The sequence below is a fragment of the Eucalyptus grandis genome, chromosome 9, assembly GCF_016545825.1.
Source record: "Eucalyptus grandis isolate ANBG69807.140 chromosome 9, ASM1654582v1, whole genome shotgun sequence".
In the NCBI taxonomy this organism is placed as follows: domain Eukaryota; kingdom Viridiplantae; phylum Streptophyta; class Magnoliopsida; order Myrtales; family Myrtaceae; genus Eucalyptus; species Eucalyptus grandis.
The window spans coordinates 14,997,225-15,017,414 of record NC_052620.1 but is presented as its reverse complement, the minus strand read 5'-3'; the positions used below and the strand labels follow the sequence as shown (position 1 = coordinate 15,017,414).

The 20,190-nt window shown below is 39.2% G+C and overlaps 3 protein-coding genes across 4 annotated transcripts; all 3 read left to right on the top strand.

The window, feature by feature from the left end:
* Positions 1-8,263: 8,263 nt before the first annotated feature.
* Positions 8,264-10,937, top strand: LOC104418382 (toll/interleukin-1 receptor-like protein). Of its 2 annotated transcripts, none has more exons than XM_039302050.1 (3): positions 8,264-8,544; positions 9,008-9,584; positions 10,792-10,937. In XM_039302050.1, the coding sequence occupies exons 2-3, from the start codon at positions 9,091-9,093 to the stop codon at positions 10,886-10,888; spliced, it is 591 nt and encodes a 196-aa protein (XP_039157984.1). In that variant the 5' UTR covers positions 8,264-8,544; positions 9,008-9,090; the 3' UTR covers positions 10,889-10,937. The 2 variants fall into 2 exon arrangements, with proteins under 2 accessions (XP_039157984.1, XP_039157983.1); XM_039302049.1 differs by having other exon boundaries at positions 8,284-8,544; positions 9,020-9,584.
* A 21-nt stretch (positions 10,938-10,958) lies between these two features.
* LOC104420617 (disease resistance protein RUN1) lies at positions 10,959-17,972 on the top strand. Its single transcript, XM_039302381.1, has 6 exons — positions 10,959-11,897; positions 12,011-12,286; positions 12,374-12,938; positions 13,196-13,848; positions 15,576-15,710; positions 17,574-17,972. The coding sequence occupies exons 1-6, from the start codon at positions 10,959-10,961 to the stop codon at positions 17,970-17,972; spliced, it is 2,967 nt and encodes a 988-aa protein (XP_039158315.1).
* LOC120288142 lies at positions 17,862-18,634 on the top strand. The gene is made up of 2 exons (XM_039301591.1): positions 17,862-18,148; positions 18,294-18,634. Exons 1-2 carry the CDS (start codon positions 18,014-18,016, stop codon positions 18,489-18,491), a joined length of 333 nt encoding a protein of 110 aa, XP_039157525.1. The 5' UTR covers positions 17,862-18,013; the 3' UTR covers positions 18,492-18,634.
* The last annotated feature ends 1,556 nt before the right edge of the window (positions 18,635-20,190 follow it).

The following is a 20,190-nucleotide window of genomic DNA, read 5'->3' as shown; positions in this document are numbered from 1 at the left end:
TCGTGTCCTTCGGGACTGTAATTTGTTGCCAAGAAATTTGGTAGTCTATGCTTGTGAAGTCGTGAGTACGATTTGAACTCGAATAAGGGAAACGACGGGAATGGTCGAACGACATGAAATCGACTGCAGGTCGATGGATCGAGATATTGATCTGTGATGTAATTGCTTAGGTGCCTATTGAACCGTGCTAATATGCGGAGGTGGAATCGAGGCCAAGGTAAGTCCTCCGCCCCGTGCGTGTTTAGGCGGCCTACGGTATAATAGTTTACTAATCGGGCTTAGTGGGGTAGAACTCGCCGAGACGTAATCTCATCCCAGCTTTGGGGAAAACCATTTCGGACCCCGCCGAGGAGCCGATGAGGAGGAGTCTCGAGAATGAGAACTCGGAGGTGAAACTTGAAGGGAAGGATTTTGAAAGAAGAAGATAATACCGAGATGGGCCTTGAGTATGGCTTGGATGGATTGAGATCCTATCTTCTTTTGATATCTCCATTTTGATGTGAATAGTTATGAAGTGATTTGTGGTTTGTATAAAAGTTTGGTTATAAATTTCAATACGAAAAATATGGCCCTGTTTTTCTATCCCATCGTTTTATTGTTTGGGGATTTTAACAGCTTCCGCATGTGCTTTAAAAAATGAAAGGGTCGGCGATACATTGTCCTGGGATATCGCATTATAAAATCGACCAAGCCAAAAGGATGTGTGCGTGCCCGAGGATCGGGCGTGACGCCGGCCCCGCCCGCATCCGGGCGAGGGTCGAAACCCTCGCCCACACCGGCCGAGGGCCTCTGCGCACTCGTCGGCCACGGGCGAGGGCACGACCGGCCCTTGCTCGTGGCAGGCGAGGGCACAACGGCCCTCGCCCGGCATTCGAGCAAGGGCCCTTGTCGAGGGGTAGAGTCTTCGAGCGGCGAGCAACGGAGAGAGATGCCGCAGGAGAAGCGTTGAGCACATACATGCCCTCGCTCGGATTCTAGGCGAGGGCCGCCGCGCCCCTCGCCCGGATGCGGGCGGGGCCGACGCCCTGCCCGTGGCCGGTGAGGCGCGGCGGCCCTCGCCGGGCCGAGGGCGGGCGGGGGCCCTTGCCCCGACTAGCTGGGCGGCCGGCGACCTCGCCGGCCAAGGGTAAGGAGAAAAGAAAAAGAAAATTAAAAAGAAAAGAGAAAAAATAAAAAAATAATTTAAAAATCTGAAAAAATTATCAAAAATCATTAAAAAATTTCCACGTTGCGCCAAGTAAGACCACCGGGCGGCAAATCAGCAATTTCCTAGGCTTAAATTAGCCGGATGGACTGAATTGGTACCAATGTGAAAAAATTTATGACTAAATTGGTCCAATTGAAAAGTTTAGGACCGAATTGGTACCAATACAAAATGTTTAGGACTATCTTGGTACTTTTCCCTTCCACCTATGGATGGTGTCTCAAATTTTGAACACGCTAAATTGAAGATCAACGTGATCTCCATGGGCTGAAAAGGAAGAAATCACGTATGTTTGGTGCAGTCCAAATAACGGTTCAAACCTAACAAAGTCCAGAGATTCCGGGTAAGGATTATTGGCCTAGTTTACATTTTGGTCATCAATAAGCAAAGAGCTTCCGGGCTCATATTTGAACCTAGGCGTGATTGTAGAATTACGGGAGATTTTGAGGATTTTCTCACCAAGAAGTGTATATACAATCGTTTGTCTATGATATAATTACTATAACAAAACATGATAATCATTGTCAAGATTTTTCACTTGATTTATGTTCCCTTCGAAAAGGAAATTTTCTCTAGTTAGTCTTTTGATTAGTAGGTTACCAACATAAACATCACCAACATTTAATTTTTGTTAAGTTTGCATGTCAATGACAGCATAACATGTAACTCACCAAGCAAAAATTCTGGTTGATGGATAAGAGTTTCATATCTTTGGTCTAGTTACTTTTATCTAAACTTAGTTCATCACTTGGGTTTATAAATAATTCATCTTATCTTTATTTGCACTAAGTTGCAATCCGGTGCTATGGGTGACCATTAACGAGTGTCCATTTTAACCGTGTCATGTATGAATTCGACCAAACTAGTTTGAATGAATTTATCGAACATGAAGACATAAGAAGTTACCGAACATGTGAAGTGCGGGAGCTAGAGAAAAACTAGGTGGACTCGACTAATCTTGGACACTCACAAACAACATGAAGACTCGCACCAAGTTTGTGCTTTCATTTTCCTTCTATTTTCGTTTTCATGCACTTTTATCTCTGTGCAATGTCCTTTCAGTGATGTCAATTTCCAATTCCGTGTATTTCCTTTCAATATAATATCACTCTCAATGCAATTTACATTTTCTCCCAGGACACTTCTTGAAGTTAAGATCTAATCCATCTTCTCTAACCTACCTATTTTCCATATATTCCGTTGCCTTGATCCAACTACAAATCACCAATTTGAATTCAAATCAAATCTTTAAGACGAGTTTTTTCATCAAGCATGTAGACACTCAAAATCTAGTTATAGAAATCCATCATCTCTTGTAGATTGTCCACTTTCTGCCTATAGTTTCGCTCAGATACAATCATGTTGAATAATTTTTAAAGAGTGATACTAGAGAATTGACTCAAGTCCCTTTTGAGGCTCTAGGACAAGTGGAATCAACTAGAAAATTGAAAAACATTGCTAGAGATGTGAAACATTCACATATAATGGCTCTTACGGAAAATCTAGATGGGCCACATACTATCAATTATTGTAGGTATGACTGATGCCTTTTCATAATAAATACATAATTACGGCAATAAATTGCTGTACACTATTATTAAAGCCATGTTTTTCATCTGTCCATAGTTGGAGGAAACCATACCTCTGATTAGTGAGTGAAAAATATAGACATCACCCGCATTCTTATTTAGTTTAGTTTCCATATGAGGGATATCTATGACTTATAATCTAATAATAAGAGGCATAGCTGGAGAAAATTTCCTCCATTCACGAAGGAAAATATGACTCTTATCTTGTCATATTTTGAATCTTCTGTCAGGATATATGAATAGATGTTACTAGATCAAGTGAAATCTAGCTTCTAGCAATTAAATACTTTAAAGTTTCTCTTGCAAATATAGAAAACCAAATAGAGTGGACTTAAGGTCATGGTTGGTTACAAAAGAGGACTCAAAATCATTGTGTTTACCTACCCCTACAATTTCCTCTCATTTACCGCTTAACATCCTAGCAACTAAGAAGCCTCAAAAAGTTTCGACCCCCTTGCAAGAGTCTCCTGCCCTCTTCGTGTCTCTTTCCTTTCTTATTTTATATGTGTACTTCGTCCACTTGCTCGCAATTGAGTTGAATTGTCAAAAAGAAAGGCTGTGGAAAAACACGAAAGATAACGTCAGAAACATGCCTCCTTTTTTCTTCTTCCCACATATAATGGGATCGAGCCACCCGTTTCACTTTCTCTGCATTTACGTGGGGCTTTCACGAGGAGTTGAGCGAAAGCTTCGTGTGTTTATTACTTGGACATGGCTCGACTAAAGTGGCCTATTATTACTTTTACAGCCAAAGAAATTGGCTTTATTTTATCCCTTGCATTTCAAGTCTTTTTGGGAGGATTCACTTCTCTGTCGGGATTCCATCTTAACTTTACTCTTACATTTTAATCATGTTTAAAAACTGTGCCATCTCTAAGATCGATCCAAATTTAATCTTGTTTTGAGGGGGATAAAACTTCAATTTGGACTACTAGGCAGTCCCATTCGGTTGATGCTAGTGTTATTGTCCGTCTTGATGGCGGCTGGCTAACCTTGCACAATTTTAAATCGCCTTGTACTAATTTGAGCTTATGGGAGACTTATCTATCAACTTAATAGGTTTAAACATGGACAATCATGGACAATCATGGACGAGAGACATATATGATATCCAATATCCTTCAAAGCTAGCTTTGTGATCACAATTAAAACAAGAGACTGATTGAATATTAAATTAATATCGATTTTTGTGTTCTCTCCTGTATTTCTATTCTCTTCTATCCATTACCAATCTTGACGTCTTCTCCTTCTAGTTACGTTCTTCATCAATTGGTATCAGAACTATATTCATCCTGCATTATTTAATATTAGAGCCAAAAGCATTGATTAAATTGTGTTGAAGGCTTTTTCAACTATAATATGGTTTTAGTGAGTCTTATGATGACAAAAAGTTAAAGAAATGGGTGCGCCATGTTCAAGTTTTGCAAGGGTTAGTGAGTCAAAAATCAATGAGAAAATTGTCAATCTCGCTTAACCGATGGAACATGACAACCAAGAACACATATTGTACCATATAGATTTTGTGCCAGCCGCTTGTCGGTGTGAAAATTTGTCCTCACAGCCAATGTGCTATTTTAGCTGCTAATCTACAAGTTTATTATTCTAAAGTTTGGGAAGGATAAGCCAAATCAAGAAAAGAGATGCATTGGAAAACTCGTCAATAGCGGAGTTTTTCTCAATTGGCGAGACCAATAGAAGGTGCAAATTAAACTAGAATTTTTATCTTAGTAATTGGTACTTATAAGTGAAATTTTCTTATCTTACTAGATTCTCGTTTTAGGCTTTTGTAAGTGAAACACCAAAAGTTCAAAACATTTGATCGAATATACAATCAAGTCCTAAATTTTAAATTTATGCAAATAAATCCTAAACGGTTTTCATTGAGTGCAATATAATCCTGCTGGCAAATTCATGGTCAAATTTGCTAACATAAATGCCAAAATCTGACTTGGCATTTTGTAATTTCTTTTAACATACATGGCTCTGATGTGGTGCTAATGTGGCCCCACGTTAGGAAAATTAAAAAAAATTAAAAATTGAAGAAAAAAATACAAAGACCAGATAAAACTGAAAGTCATAGAGAGTGGAACCATCGGTGAGGGCTGTTAGAGGGTTTGGGGACGACAGAACTGCCCCCACTATAATGTCAATGAGCAGAGCCTACACTTCTTTTTCTTTATCCTCATCATCCTATTCATTTTAGTTGGCACAAGCCTGTCAAATATTAAATCATATAGCTTGATTTTTTAGAATGTTATGTCGATTCAAAGAGCTTATGAAAAATGAAATATTTTACCTCAATTCAGGGATGTAGACCGATTGAAGGAAGTAATCACGAGTTAGGCTTATTCCTCCTAAAGATGTAGTTTTTGTCTACTCTCTCTCTCTCTCTCTCTCTCTCTCTCTAATTCTAAAATATTTATACGTACATAGTTGGCATTTTATCCCCTTTCAAATAGGTCAACTTATGCCAAAAAATGGATAGAGCTAAAGTTGAACCAAATTATATGCAGGTATGGAGATATATTAATTTTTTTTTATGTTGTTTGATATTGAGTATCTGATTTTTTTGAGAGCATCAATCAATTTCACAAATTATTTCTTTCTCTTCTTTGTTGTCAATTGTTGATCTTGGCATCCCCTTTCCGCTTCTGATTCACTTCTTCTCCTTATTGTCTCGAATTATTTGGTATTAGAGCTGAAATAACTGATTATATCGCATAGAAATTTTCCACCAAATTGGTTTACACACGAGTCCTATTTTTAAACGGATGATCAGTTTGTTGAACCTAGGCATTTTAATTTCCTTTATTGTGAGGCTCAGCTATATTAAATTGTAAGTTATATATTTCATTAATATTTTATGATTCGTTGGCTTAGCTTATACTGAAAAATGGAGAGAGCTAAACATGAAACAAATTATACGCACACACGGAGATATACAAAAAGAGGTTTTGGTTTTTTTTTTCTTATTGAATATTTGATGCTTTGTGCATGCAACCAATTCAATGAGTCGTGATATAGTCCAAATACCTTAGATTACTTCTGCGGCACCTCTCAACGGTTATGTTTGTGTTTTCAGGATGCCTTTTGCATAATTGAAGTTGAAAAATGGGACAACCCACCAGAGAAATTTATGTGCTTGACTCAAAAGATACTTCAATTTTTTTCCTTTAGGACAGGCACAGGTACCTTCATCGACTTACATTTGAGTTGAATTGTCAAAAAGACAAACAAAAAGTTGTGGAAAAACACTAAAGAGATAAAAATCATGCACGAGTCTGTCCCCTTTTGCTTTTGCCAACATATAATAGAGTCGCGCCACGCGTTTTCAATTTTTCTTGCGCTTACATGGGGGATTTCACAAGGAGATACAGTTGAACTTTCACGTGTTCATTACACACGCATGGCTGGAATAGCGACCCCACTCCACGCGATTTCCCTCTCCTTGCGCTTGTAGGCGTGAAAATTTGTCCTCACAACCAATATGCTATTTTTGCTGCTAATCTACAAGTTTATTCTACAGCTGTGGAAGGACATGCCAAATCAAGATAAGAGATAGATGGGAAAACCAGTCAATAGTAGAGCTCTTCTCGGTGGGAGAGATTAATGTAGGATGGAAATCAAACTATGAATTTTTATTTGAGTAACCCTCGTTTGTTATTATCTTATAAAAATATTTACTATCCACTATGCTGATTCTCATTTTAGGTTCTTATAAATGAAAATCATACCAAAAAGTCCATAATGTTTGGCCGAATATGCAGTCAAGTCCCAAATTTTGAATTTGTGCAATCAAGTCATAAACGTTTTTTGTTGGGTACAATTTAATCTTTATGACAGACTCATAACCAAATTTGCTAACATAGATTCCAAAATTGGATGTGGCGCTTTGTAATTTCTTTCTACATTGGTGCTAATGAGGCGAAGAAAGACCAAAGAAATTATTTAAAAAATCAGAGAAAACCTAAATAAAAGGAGACAAAAACTGAAGAAAAAAAGAAATTCGTAGGGTGTGAACCGTTGATGAGGGTTGCTTGAGAGTTTGAAAATAGCGGAACTGCCCCCACTTACAATCGTCATGACATCAGCATAGCCTGCACTTCATTTATTTTTCTCCTTCTGTGTCAATTCAATACGCTTATGGAAAATGAGAGATTTTACCTCCAATCAGAGATGTAGATCGACTAAAGGGAATAATCACGAGCTGAGCTTGTTCCTTCTTAAGATATAGCCCTTGACTATATTCTTTCTTCCGCTCTTTTGAAGATTCTAAAGTGTTTGCACATATATAGTCATCATTTTAATCCCTTTCAAAGAGATCAACTTGTGCTAGAAAATGTAGGGAGCTAAACTTGAATCAAAATTCTTAATACACTTTGAGATATATAGAAAATAGGTTGTATGTTGTTTCCTATTGATATCGAGTATTGAGTAATTAAGAGTATCCAACCAATTTCATGATTCGTGATATAATCCCATTGCCTAAATCATATGCATGCACAGAGATATATGCAAAATATAAGCCACCTCCTTGAATTATGTTTGTGTTTTCCGAATGCCCTTTCTAATGGTTAGAATTGAAAAATGGAACAAGCCTCCATAGAGAATTTTATGTGCTTGCCTCAAAAGGCAGGTTGGTTTTTATTTTTATTTATTTATTTTAGGAAAAGCAAGGGCACCTTCCGACCCAGTCTCTATAAAGTTGTTTGGCATTTATTAGAAACTTCATGCCTCCCTTCAACTTTTTGTCGACTATTGCTTTGCTTCACTTCCATAAAGTATGCACATGCGAGGGTTTCCTTGGTGTTTCTTTTTACCCTTTTCGAGTGCATTATTGTCCTTCTTAGGTTCGCATGGAAGTGTTGTGCCTGATAACGGTTGACACATCAAGCAAGCTACTCTATGCATAGAAATTTTACGGATAATTTCTAAAATATGTGTCATAGGGTGACACATTTACCTCAAAAAAAAAAATCTGGCATAAAAAATCCTAATTTTTTTTTGCGACACTATATTTTTGGGGTAAATCTATTACATATATACAAGTTTGAAATTGTTAATGTCACAAGAAGAAGTTTGTGATAAATATAATGTGTGAAATAAATATAAATTTGGAATTTTTGATGTCATAAAAAATTTAAGATAAATATATCGTAGTAGGCATAGTTTAGATTTTTTGTACAAAGGTTTAAAGTTATATTAGCAAAATTTTTTTAAAAAATAGTATTGAATTAATATTTGTACAATAAAATTTATTACTCATTTGATAATTATCTCTCCCAACGTAGGTGGATTTGGTTAGGTGCTGTAGGAATAGTACTTTAAGATCAATTCCGTGTCCTAGACATTTTTTTTTTTTTCCTTAGCAACTATTATTTTGCGGCAAACACTTTTTGTTCTCGACAAGAAACAATTTGAGAAAATTCGATTGTCTAAAATGAAACACCGGAGGGCCCATGCACCGTACATACAGCTGGAAGGCACTCACAGATCGCTTGGAAGACTTAAAAGTCTTCGAGCTTCCTTTCCTCGCACAGCCACCGACAAGCACTTCTTTGAGTTCCAGTTTTTCCGAGTGCTGAGCAGAGGAGGCCACGATCTTCTTCTCAAACCCAGCGATCAACGTCCCCCGGTCGTCCCGAGCGACTCCGGCAACGAACCCCTCCGACGAATCGGCTAGCCAGGACCAGGAGCCATCGATATTCATCTTCACGAAGCCCTTTCCCGGCAGCAGTGACCACGAACACGGTACGATTCTCTTCTGACTTGTTCTGGATTTGCCTTGAAGAGTTCGTTTTCATGAAAACCTTGCTTAGAATGAGTGGTGTCCACGATCGAGGACGGATCTGGTCGTCGGGACTGATATACCAATTTGTATTTTTGTTGCGTTCCTTCCTGTATAATTGGACCAAAGTCTCCCTGATCAGCTTCTTAACAAGAATAGACAAGTGGATTTATGAGAAGATTGCAGGCTAATCTCAACCTTTCCAAAAATTCGACTTACAAATGATATGGATCATTGGGAGTTTGAATATAATGCGGGAATTTACATACGTGCTTCTTTTTTGTTATTCTGTAGCTGAATTTATATAATAGTCTGCTTTACCAAAAAAAAAATTATATAATAGTCTGCGATAGTATTTTTTATGCTTTTCTCTGATCATTGGTAACCTCACTCATGATATATTTACACGATATGTTTGTGGTTGAGACCTTCAATCAGCCAAGGGCGAAGGCCTATCTTGTTCACCCACGACGGAGAGAGGTAGAGTGCTGCTAAAGCTAAAGTTCAAAATGGGGAGCTCAGAGGCAGGAGCATCGTCAGGAAGCGTGTATCAAGTGTTCTTGAACTTCAGAGGACCCGACACTCGTGATGGATTTACTGACTTCCTCTACCATAGCTTGACTGATGCTGGTATCTACGTCTTTCGAGATGATGAAGAGCTTCGTGTTGGTGAAAAAATTGATGGAGCACTCCGGAGAGCAATCAACGACTCAAGGATCTATATCCCCATCTTCTCTCGAACCTACGCTTCGAGCCACTGGTGTCTCCATGAGCTCAGGCAGATTGTGGATAACACCTCTAAGTCAAATGGGAATAAAGAGATCCTACATATTTTCTTTGACGTGAAACCTAATGATGTCAAGCTGAAAACCCCATTGTATCGGGATGCTATTCTCAATTTGGAGCGCAGGAAGAAGCAGAGCACTAAAAAAGTAGATTCCTGGAGAGAGGCTTTGAAGGAGGTTGGTGCAATAAAGGGTTGGGAAGCCAAGAAATACAAAGGGTGAGCTTGCTGCATTCTAAGATCCTTATTTTCCCTAATTTCTTTTTCCCGGTTTCAAAAACTAAGTAAATAATTCATAGAAAGAAGGAACATACTAAATGAAGGAGAAGAGAATCCAAAAGCATAAAAATCATGCTAGAGCTATTAAAATTGTTAGTGTTCTTGATTTCACTAGAAGCGCTATCATATGTCTAATTTTAATGAAGAACTAAAAATAGAAAACAAAGTTCATTTTTTTCCTTTCGTTGATGGTCTATATAAATTTTGTTCCATTGTTCACCTTTGTCATTTAGTAAGCAACTCTTAGTAAAATTCTAATGCTTCTAGAACTACTTCTCAAAACTTAATAACATTGATGTATCACCACGATTGAGGTGGGACTTACACTAGTAATACTAAATGGTATGTGTGTATAAAAAAAAAAAATTGAAAACGCTAGAAAAAGAAGCATTTTATATAATGGGCTAAAAGTGGAATAATTGAGTACCATGCACGATCCTGTCTAATAATTTGATCTTTCAATCAATGCATCAAACATTTCTCCTCTTGAACATATTATGTACCACTTCTAATGTTGTCCCATGAATATAACTGATAAAATGCTAATTCGCGATGCATAAATAATTGTACATTCATCTTGCACAAAGAAGATTAACATAATTTGAGGATTGCTAATCACATTTTGGGATCGTCAATTTTCATCATGACACAATGCAACTCGTGGCACCTAGCAATGTGAATGAAAAGTGCCTTTGAAAGTGATGTAGATTCATACTTTTTATGGTTACATAGAATTAGCTAGAAAAATCAAATCTGAAATCCTTCAAGGTCAATTCCATCATTCTTGTCAAAATGTTTGTTTTATGCATGCTTGGTGTTATTTTGGAACTTTACAAGATCAAGTACACAAGGTTTGCACAACACATCAAATTACAAATGTTAAGTTATCAAAAGTGATAACTAAGAAAACCTTACATTCAGTACAAAATTTGAGAAGAAATGTCTTGATTGTTGATGTCATATTAGTTATTGAATTATTGCGCAGTTAAGCAGATGTATTGAATAACATCAACTGCTAGGAAACGAACAAAACAAAAAGGAGATTCCGTCGAAGTCTGATGGAATTGTTTCACGAATGAAATTTAGATTTTTTTTTTTTTTACTCCCTATAATTTTCCCCTATTGAAATGGTTTTCCTTCATGACAGCCAAGGGGAACTCATTAAGTTGGTCGTTGAAGAGGTTGTGAAGAAGTTGAAGATAAAGCAAAAGTCTCAGGATCGAACATTTAATTGGAATCGATAATCAAGTGGTAGCAATAAAAAATTTGTTAGACGTAGGCTCTGGAGGTGGACGGCTCATTCAAATTCATGGCATGGGGGGTATCGGTAAAACAACTCTTGCCAAGGTCGTGTTTAATGAACTTTCTACCCACTTTGGAAAGCATTGCTACTTTCTTGAAGATGTTCGAGAAAAGTCGTCAAGATTGGATGGCTTAATTGGATTGCAAAAGAAGTTACTATCTGAAATAGGAAATGCCGTGGGAACAGAAAGCATTGATGCAACTGACAATGGAATGGAGAGGATTGGAGAAACACTTCGCAATAAGGTCTTAATTGTACTGGATGATGTTGATGAAAGCGAACAAGTGGAGAAATTAGTTGGAAAAGGTACTTTGTGTTCAGAGTCTAGAGTACTGATTACTACTAGAAACAAGGATGTGTTGCAAATCACTAAACCAAAGTACAATATATTACGTTATGAAATGAAGGTGATGAGTAGTGATCATGCGCTTCAGCTTTTCAGCAGACATGCATTTAACAAGGACTCTCCTTCAGATGACCGCGATGATATTTCAAAGGAAATTGTATATGGTAGTGGAAGCCTTCCTTTGACTATTGCAGTAATTGGTTCATTTTTGAACAATAAAAGACAAGCCCTATGGAAAGAAACATTGGACAAGTTACACAAAGCACCTCCACAAGGTGTTTTCAAAAAGTTGAGGATTAGCTATGATGCATTGACTCCTGAGGTTCAACAAATTTTTCTGGATATTGCATGCTTTTTCATTGGTGAGGAAATGACAAACCCAATTTATATGTGGACAGATTGTGAATTTTTCCCAATTAGTGGAATTGAGGTCCTCAAAAACAAGTCCTTGATAAAGATTGGAGTGAACAATGAGTTTTGGATGCACGATCAACTTAGAGATCTTGGAAGGGAAATTGTTCGTCAAGAAAATCGAACAATTCTTGAAGGGCGTAGTAGGTTATGGATTCGAGATGAAGTCCTCACTACAATGAAGACAAAGGAGGTGGGACACTTCATGAGAGAACTAATAGATTCTCTTTTTGCTTCTTGGTTTTAATACTTTTCCCTGATAAAATGGAATGCTGAATGCTACTCCTTTCTTGTTCTCGTTTGCAGATGAAGAAAGTTCAAGCGATGGAAGTAACTCACAAATGCATATGTATCAAAAGTGAAGAGATTGGAAGGTTTAAAGAACTAAGGTTCCTTAGATTAGATGATGGATCCTTTGTTGGCGATCTAATGGATTGTTTTCCCAAACTAAAATGGATTTATTGGAGTGGTTCTCTGTTTTCACGCTGTGAGCTGACCAATATGTGCTTAAAGAATGTGGTTGTACTTGAATTTTCAAGCATTCCCACTATAGACGATCAGAAATTATTGCAGTTAATAAAGGTGCGTCATATGCTTATTTCCTTTCTTTGTCCTTAAAATGAACGTTTGAACTGCTCTTCCATTGGATAATGTATTCACTTTTTACAGGGGGCAAGAAAATTGAAAGTTCTTAGTCTTGCTAATTGTCATGGCATAACCAAAACACCACTTATCCAAATGCTCAACTTTAGAGAGGCTGACTTTTTGGCTTGCAACGGCTTAACGAAGATTGATGGCTCTATTGGGAAGTTAAAGGATCTGAAAGATTTAAAGTTTGATCTTTGCGATCGCCTTGAAGGTTTGCTTGAAAAAATTGGGGACCTACGAAATCTAGAGCACTTCTCTTTACAATACTGTTGTGCAATGAAGGAATTACCGGATTTCATATTTAAGTGGAAATCATTGCGGGAGTTGCAGCTTTCAATTGCACGTCCAGTGGAGTTACCCAGTGCCATCGGAAAGTTTGAGAATCTGAAAGCCCTTCAGGTTGAAGGAAATTTGAAAAGTCAACTTCCTTCTAAAATTGGCTTGCTTCTACGGCTTCAAATACTGGTGTTAAAAGGGTTTGATGAAATCCGAGAGTTGCCGGACCTCTCAAACTTGACTAATTTGGTTAGGTTGAAACTAGATGACGGCTCCAAAAATATTGACGGACTAGATGGAACTTATACTGGTGATTTAGAGTGGATCAGGGGGTTATCCAAACTAAAAAAATTAAGCTTGTGTCTCCTCCATGTCCCTGCTCCCACTGAGTTGGCTTCCCTTACTCGGCTTTACAAACTCCGTTTGTGTGGATTGAACTTGCAACCCCTCAAGCAACTTCCCTCTTCTCTATTAGAGCTAACTCTTGATAATTTCAATTCAATCACGTTTCTCTCCTCCCACTTAGAGAAGTTGTCAAAATTAACGCTCCTTCGCTCTCAAATGAAGAGATAAGACTCGATGGGCTTCAGCTTCCAAATTTAATGGAGCTTATAATTTTTGGCTGTGGACCCCTCGAGAGATTCATGCTATCCAGCATGACGAAGCTAGAAGAGGTCAACGTGGCGTGCTGCCCAAAATTAGATGAGATCCACATCGCTGGGGTTCTGGAATTGTTGAGCAATTTGGATATCAGTGAATGTGAGTCCTTCAGAAGGTTTGTGTACGTTGACAGACATTGGGAATCTTCTCATGAATCTTCACTAGTCCTTGCATCGAGAGTCTTCAATAAGTTGCGGAGACTCGACATAGAGATTTATGTTAAGACACTCAGTATTCAAGTTGTTGGTGGGTCAAAATCGTTGCAAGAATTGATAATTTTTGCAAATCATTTGCAAAGTCTTGGTGGTTTGTCAAAATTAAAGAACCTCGAGTACTTGTGCATAGACTCCAGCCCTGAGCTACGAATTGTCGAGGGCCTCGACAAGTTGAAGTTTTTGGAGTTCTTATGCCTTGATGACTGCCCATTGTTGGAAAGTCTGATTGACGTGTCGACCACCGAATTGCCAAATGATTGCTACTTAAATATTGGCCGTTGCCCAAAATTACTTGGGCTGAAGCAAGGATTCGAAGGCTCCGTCCAAGATTTCAAGCAATATAAGGTAAGTCAGCAAGACCATTCACAAACATAAATTCAACTATAAGGAGATTTATAATAATTGTGGAAAATAAAAAAAGAAACAATCATACAATAAGTCTCGGTCTCGCTTACTTTAAAAAGCAGTAGACGCATGTGATGTTCTCTCTCTGCGTTTTTTTGGCTTTTCCTTTTTTCTGTATATGAGAAAGTTACATGGTTGCAGTAAGAGGTTCAGATTTGCAATATTTTATGACAATGACTTTAATGATTTGCAATATTTATAGTGTAAATAGAACATTAAAGAGATAAATACATTAGAAGTACTAAAACTTACAAAAATTATAATCGAATCATGAAACTTGTTAATTTAATATAATCGTGTCTTTTTATTAACTTCGTTGAATTGGTCAAATGAAAAATTTTGTTTATTCTTTTCACACTCCTACGTGGCATATAGAGCTTCGAGCCATCAAACACAATACTTGTGTGCAAAACCTTCTGCCCTTTTAAGGTTTGCCCCAAATTTCCAGCCCTGATTGAGTATTCTTCTCAAGTTCTCGTCACATCTTCATCAGTCTTTCTTGTCCGTAGTGTACTTCTCGTTCATGGAGTCCGCTTCTCATTCATCGATCCTCCTCTTCTTCATCTGAGTGTCCTTTTTCTTCTTCGCCGAATCCCCAAATTTCATCTTCGTTCGAGCGCGGCGACGTCGAGTCCTTGCGCAAGAGCTCGATGAGGCCAACGGCGATGTCGGGTCCTCTTCGTCCAAAGCCGGGCGGCGTTAATGAGGGTGTTATAAGCCACTACATCGAGCTTAATCTCCTTTCTTGTAATCTGCGTTCATTCCGAAGGAGGTATGGGAACTCATTTGAGTTGTTTTCTCTTGTGGATTGAATAGGTCTGAAGTTTGGGAATGATGTCAATGGGTATATGCCCAAACGCAGGATGTTGTTGCGATCTTGCTAATCTTAGCAAAATAAGAGATAGGATCGTCCAAAACAAAACAGAAAAAGGACACAGATTCTTCGCATGCTTTTGTTTCGGTTGATTAAGGTGGGAGCAACTATATTTAATGCTCAATTTCGCAGTTCTCTGCTTCGGAAACATGCTAAAAGGATTGGGGATTTGGCTTGAATATCATGCATAATGCCCATAAAAATTTCCTGAAAACTCAATTTCAAATTATTATGAATCCATCTTTTGGTCTGTGGAGTCAAAATAAAGGTGTCATCTTACTTGAAGTGCTATTTGTTCACTTAGAATCTCCAGAATATCCAAAGAATGTACGATTTCTTTAATATTGTATTTGGGATATTTTCAAGTTAGAGCTTGAACTAGCCTACATAATTTGACAATTCAAAGTGCTATCTATTTTTGGAGTGCCGATTTTCAAGGACAATCTGGTCTGATGTGCTGAAGCTTTTACTAGTACAGCACCATTCGTGTTATGGGTAAGAAAAGCATGTTTTCAGCATTACAATCATCAGCATTAGATGGCGTCTTAGGGACGACGGTATTCGTTTTTCTTCTTTCATGTTGCCAGATTTCTTGCTTTGAGCCTTTCGGGCAATAAAACAAGAACCTGCATAAAATTCATTTGTTTTTCAGTCTTAAAATTGGTCTGGTCAGTTTGTCAAATCGAATTGGAGTAGGGCCAACATGTGGTAATTAGGTGTCCTTCCTCCAGTGAGGCCACAAAAATGGTGATATACAATGCCCTGGGTTTGTTAATGTCTCCAGTTTTTGCAGGAGGAAGAGATTGTACCAGCTGCATTAGCAGACCCATTGGTTGGGCACCAATTGATGGTTTCACATGCAGAGAGCAGTGCACAACTGCAAATGCGCATACCGGGAGACATGAAGGAACTACTGTCTCCATTTGAGGTAAATCCGCGTCGGTAGACTAGCTATATGTCTGAAGTTTGAACACTCGGTTTGGTTGCACTCGGTGTAGACTGTACTGAAGTTTAAATACTTGTGTTATTAGTATTCCTCCTGGCAGCGAAGATGGTGGAATATGCTTGGTTTGTCAGTGGGACCGTACTGAGGTTTAAATACTTGGTTTATCAGAGGTCACCAGGGTTCAGTTGCTTGAAGATGAGAGAGAAGTTTCAGTTTTTATCACAAATGGTTGGAAAAACTTCATATCGTAGGTGATATATAAAAAGAATAGGTTAGAGCCTATTTTTTAAAATGTTTTCTGGTTTTATATGAAACGAATGGTTTTACTTGGTATATTTCCACATAATATATTCCACTTTTTTGCCCATTTCTTACTTAGTACTAGTCATTATGAAGATGATTTCCACGAGTTGCGATATATACAGTGAAGGTAAAACGTTAAAGGGGTAAGAGCACCATTAGAATATTAAAGGGGTAGATGCACCATAAGTTCAAGAACTGGTTGAGAAAGTGCAATTGAGTACTGAAATTTGTCAAGTTGGTGCAACCGATTCCTTTTGTTAACTCCGTTTAATTTGCCTAACAGAAAATGCTGACGGCGCTTCTTCTTTTTTTTTTTCATTTCACTCTCTACGTGGTGTAGAGCTTAAAAGAAAAGGTTTGTGAGCAAAAATGTCTCCGTTTAAGGTTTGCCCCAAATTTCTTTTGGGGCAAACCTTAAAGGGGTAAGAGCACCATTAGAATATTAAAGGGGTAGATGCACCATAAGTTCAAGAACTGGTTGAAAAGTGCAATCGAGTACTGAAATTTGTCAAGTTGGTGCAACCGATTCCTTTGTTAACTCCGTTTAATTTGCCTAACAGAAAATGCTGACGGCGGTTTTTTTTTTCATTTCACTCTCTACGTGGTGTAGAGCTTAAAAGAAAAGGTTTGTGAGCAAAAATGTCTCCGTTTAAGGTTTGCCCCAAATTTCCAAGCCCTAACTGAGTTTTCTTCTCCCTTTTTTTTTACCTCTCCTAACTGAGTTTTCTTCTCTTGTTTTCTTCACTTCTCCTAATTTGTGGAGTGTTCTTCTCAAGTTCTCCTCACCTCTTCATTGGTCTTTCTCGTCCATGCCTCTATGGTGTACTTCTTTTTCGTCAAGTCTGCTTCTTGTTCATCCATCCTCCTATTCTTCATTTGAGTGTCCTTTGTCAAATCCACAAATTTCCTCTTTGTTTGAGCGCAACGACATCAAGTCCTCATGCAAGAGCTCTGAGGCTGACGGTGACGTCAGATCCTCTTCATCCTAGCCCGTCCGCTTGAACAAAGGTTTTACAAGGCACTACATTAAGCTTAATCCCCTTTCTTGTATTTTGCTTTCGTCCGATGGTGGTATGTTAACTCATTTGAGGTGTTTTCTCTTGTGGATATAATAGGTCTGAAGTTTGGGAGTGATGTCAATGAGTATATGCACAAACACAGGAAGTTGTTGCAATCTTACTAGTCTCAGCAAAATAAGAGATAGGATTATCCAAAACAAAACAGAAAAAGGACACAGATTGTTCACGTGATTTTGTTTGGGTTAATCAACAACTATGCTTAATGCTCAATTTTATGCGGTTCCCTGCTTGGGAAAAATGCTTAAAAAATCGGGAATTTTGCTTGATTATCATGCACGTTGCCCCTCCAAAATTTTCTGAAAAGTCAATTTCAAATTATTATGAATCTATCTTTTGGACTGGGGAATCAAAATAAAGGTGTCATCTGCTATTTATTCACTTAGAATCTCCAGAATATCCAATAAATATATGGTTTCTTTAATATTGTATTTGGGACGATCCAATGTGCTATCTATTTTTGCAGCGGCGGCGGCGGCAGCAGCGGGAGCAGCTGAGGCAGTTGTGGGAGCAGCTGGGGCGGGAGCAGCTGCGGCAGCAGATGTGGCAGCCGTTGTTGCAGTGGCAGCCGCTGCGGCGGCAGCCGCTGCGCGGCAGTCGCTGCCGCGGTGGCAGCCGCCGTGGCAGCAGCAGCTGCTGCTGCAGCGGCGGCGGCTGCTGCGGCGGCGGCTGCTGCGGCAGCAGCTGCTGCGGCGGCGGCGGCTGCTGCAGCAGTGGCAGCAGCAGCACCAGCGGCAGCTGCAGCAGCAGCTGTGGCGGCAGCGGCAGCAGCAGCAACAGCGGTAGCTGCAGCAGGCAGTGGCTGGTCTTGCAGAACCCAACGGCAGGCAGCAGCTGGTCTTGCAGAACTCATCAGGGAGCTTGAGCTTCAGCAGCAACTTGTTGCTCTCGAGGGAGGAATAGGAGATGTTGAGGTCTGCTCTGTCCACTTTCAGGGTCAAGGAGGACGAGATGGATAGGAAGAAGGTGGTCTGTGACTGCATCCTCTCCCACCAGGTTCGGATCAAGGAAGAGACCAAACGCTTGGCCACCATTCGCAACGTATGCAACATGAAGTCCACACATGAAATTGGTTTACTCGGGGGCTTTTTCTTTTCTATGTTCAAGTAATAGCAAATAAAAGGTGAGGGGTTTTTGTGGTTATATTCATGGAGAGTTTTTTGTTACTTGTTTTGGGAATGAACAGCAAAACAGCTTAAAGATGACGGTGGCAAGTATAAAGCTGCTGAGGAACAAGAGACAGGCGATGGTGAAGCAGATAAGGCACGACATCATGTCTGGTCAGGACACCGCTGCTCGTGTCCGAGTACAGCTAGTTCTTTCACTACGATTTGCGTTTGGTTATTGCATTGGCAGTTGGTGTGGCTTTTTGTGTTGGACGTAATTCATGTCTATGTTGAGAGAAATTGGTCTTGAGAAAAATGGTTACTCTCAAATTTCCAGTGATTTTTGTATATCTAATTTATAATTAGAATGCTTTGAGAGTGTTGACCTTGAAATAGTCATATCGGTTTTTGGTTGCATTTAGTCATTTGTATCATCCGGGGTGTGAAAAAATTCATATTTGAATGAATTTTTGAGATTTTGAATCCGCATCTCATTTTACTCAGGAAATGCTCTATACATATCTTGGACTTCTAGGAGACTTAATGTGACATTTTGAAATTTGACTCCGTCTCGATAAGGTGACACCTTGGACATTTCGTCGACGTGTCTATGGTCATTTTTTTCTAAGCTGGTTTTTCATGAGTTAACTAACCTATTAGGTGAGGCCGTTAAGGGATATAAATATGACAGACTCGAGAATTCAATTGGAAATCAACTATCGATTGCTCGAACATAATAATTGGCAAGGATTAATACGATACTGTTATAATTGAATTGTGATCGGATATAGGTCGATTCGACAGAATCACATAATTGAATTAGGGGTGATTCCACATGATTGCGAAATTTGCGTCGAACAGTATTGACCCAATTTTCTATCAATTTTATACTTGGTACATGTAATTGAAACCTTGCGATTTTACGACAACCGAGAATGTCATGAGTCGAAGATGCACAAACATGAATTGAAAATTATCGACCACTGGTTAAACACGCTAAAATTCCTAAAAACTACATGATAGGTTAGGTTGTATTAAAATTGAGTTTGGTCGATTTTAATCACAAAATTAAATTCGGTTTCGGGAATCAGACGTTCAAGCGTGTCACGATTTATTTTTAGAACCCCGTCTCATTTTTCGGCGAATTTTCGTTGAGTTCGGAATTTTTGCGGAAAACTAATTTTGCCTTATTGGAATATTTGGCCACCAAGAAGAGTTTGTTTAGGAAGAAATTGAAGGAAAATGGCCATTGGAGGGATGCAAGACTTTGTGGGCTGAAGACTTTGAGGCACAAGCACTTGAGTACTTGGATATTTAGGCTTGGCTCTCATTGGATGTTGCTTAGACTTTCTTGGTCTCTCTCCCTCCTTCCAATTTCCCCTTCCTTTCCCATGTGTGCAGACCCTCTTCCCTTCTGCCTTCTTCCTCTTCTTCCCACCTTTACTTCCCCTCATGTTTCCTTCCTCACATTGTTGCTGCCTCTGCTCCATCTTTCATTTTCCCATTTCCAACATTGACCACCCAACGCCTTCACCAGTCGATCGTTGCCCCTGTCCATCCGCGCCGCTTAGTCCAACATCCAGCGCCACTGTCCCACCAGCCCCAACGCCTCTAGCATTAGCCTCATGCCCTCAACCGCACATCTAGCTGGTTCGCCAGCCTCCAACCCGCCAAGTAGCCGCCTATAGCACCTCACCGCTCTAGCTGTGCGCTTGCCTGGCAGTCCAATACCACTAGTTGAGCCCAACCAGCCCACCTCAACCCCAAGCAAAATCGAATTCTAGCCCTTGGCCATGAGCCTTGTGGGCTGTTTTTAGCCTTGACTAAGCTTCCGTTGGTGACGCCATAATCCCAAGTCCTCACCACCATTGCACTACCATCGCCATGAACCGGTTGTTTCCCTAATCCGGTGAGTTAACGCCTAATCTCATATTAGGATGTTAATTGCACTTATTAGGTTAGTTAGTGTTAATTAGG

What these genes read in the sequence shown, in the direction of transcription:
- LOC104418382 (XM_039302050.1), top strand. Translation starts at nt 9,091, where the DNA reads ATGGGGAGCTCAGAGGCAGGAGCATCGTCAGGAAGCGTGTATCAAGTG. An exon ending in GAAGCCAAGAAATACAAAGG is followed by an intron (nt 9,585 to 10,791) that starts GTGAGCTTGCTG and finishes CCTTCATGACAG; the next exon opens with CCAAGGGGAACTCATTAAGT.
- LOC104420617 (XM_039302381.1), top strand. Translation starts at nt 10,959, where the DNA reads ATGGGGGGTATCGGTAAAACAACTCTTGCCAAGGTCGTGTTTAATGAA. An exon ending in AATTATTGCAGTTAATAAAG is followed by an intron (nt 12,287 to 12,373) that starts GTGCGTCATATG and finishes CACTTTTTACAG; the next exon opens with GGGGCAAGAAAATTGAAAGT. An exon ending in AACTACTGTCTCCATTTGAG is followed by an intron (nt 15,711 to 17,573) that starts GTAAATCCGCGT and finishes CTATTTTTGCAG; the next exon opens with CGGCGGCGGCGGCAGCAGCG.
- LOC120288142 (XM_039301591.1), top strand. Translation starts at nt 18,014, where the DNA reads ATGTTGAGGTCTGCTCTGTCCACTTTCAGGGTCAAGGAGGACGAGATG. An exon ending in GCTTGGCCACCATTCGCAAC is followed by an intron (nt 18,149 to 18,293) that starts GTATGCAACATG and finishes GGGAATGAACAG; the next exon opens with CAAAACAGCTTAAAGATGAC.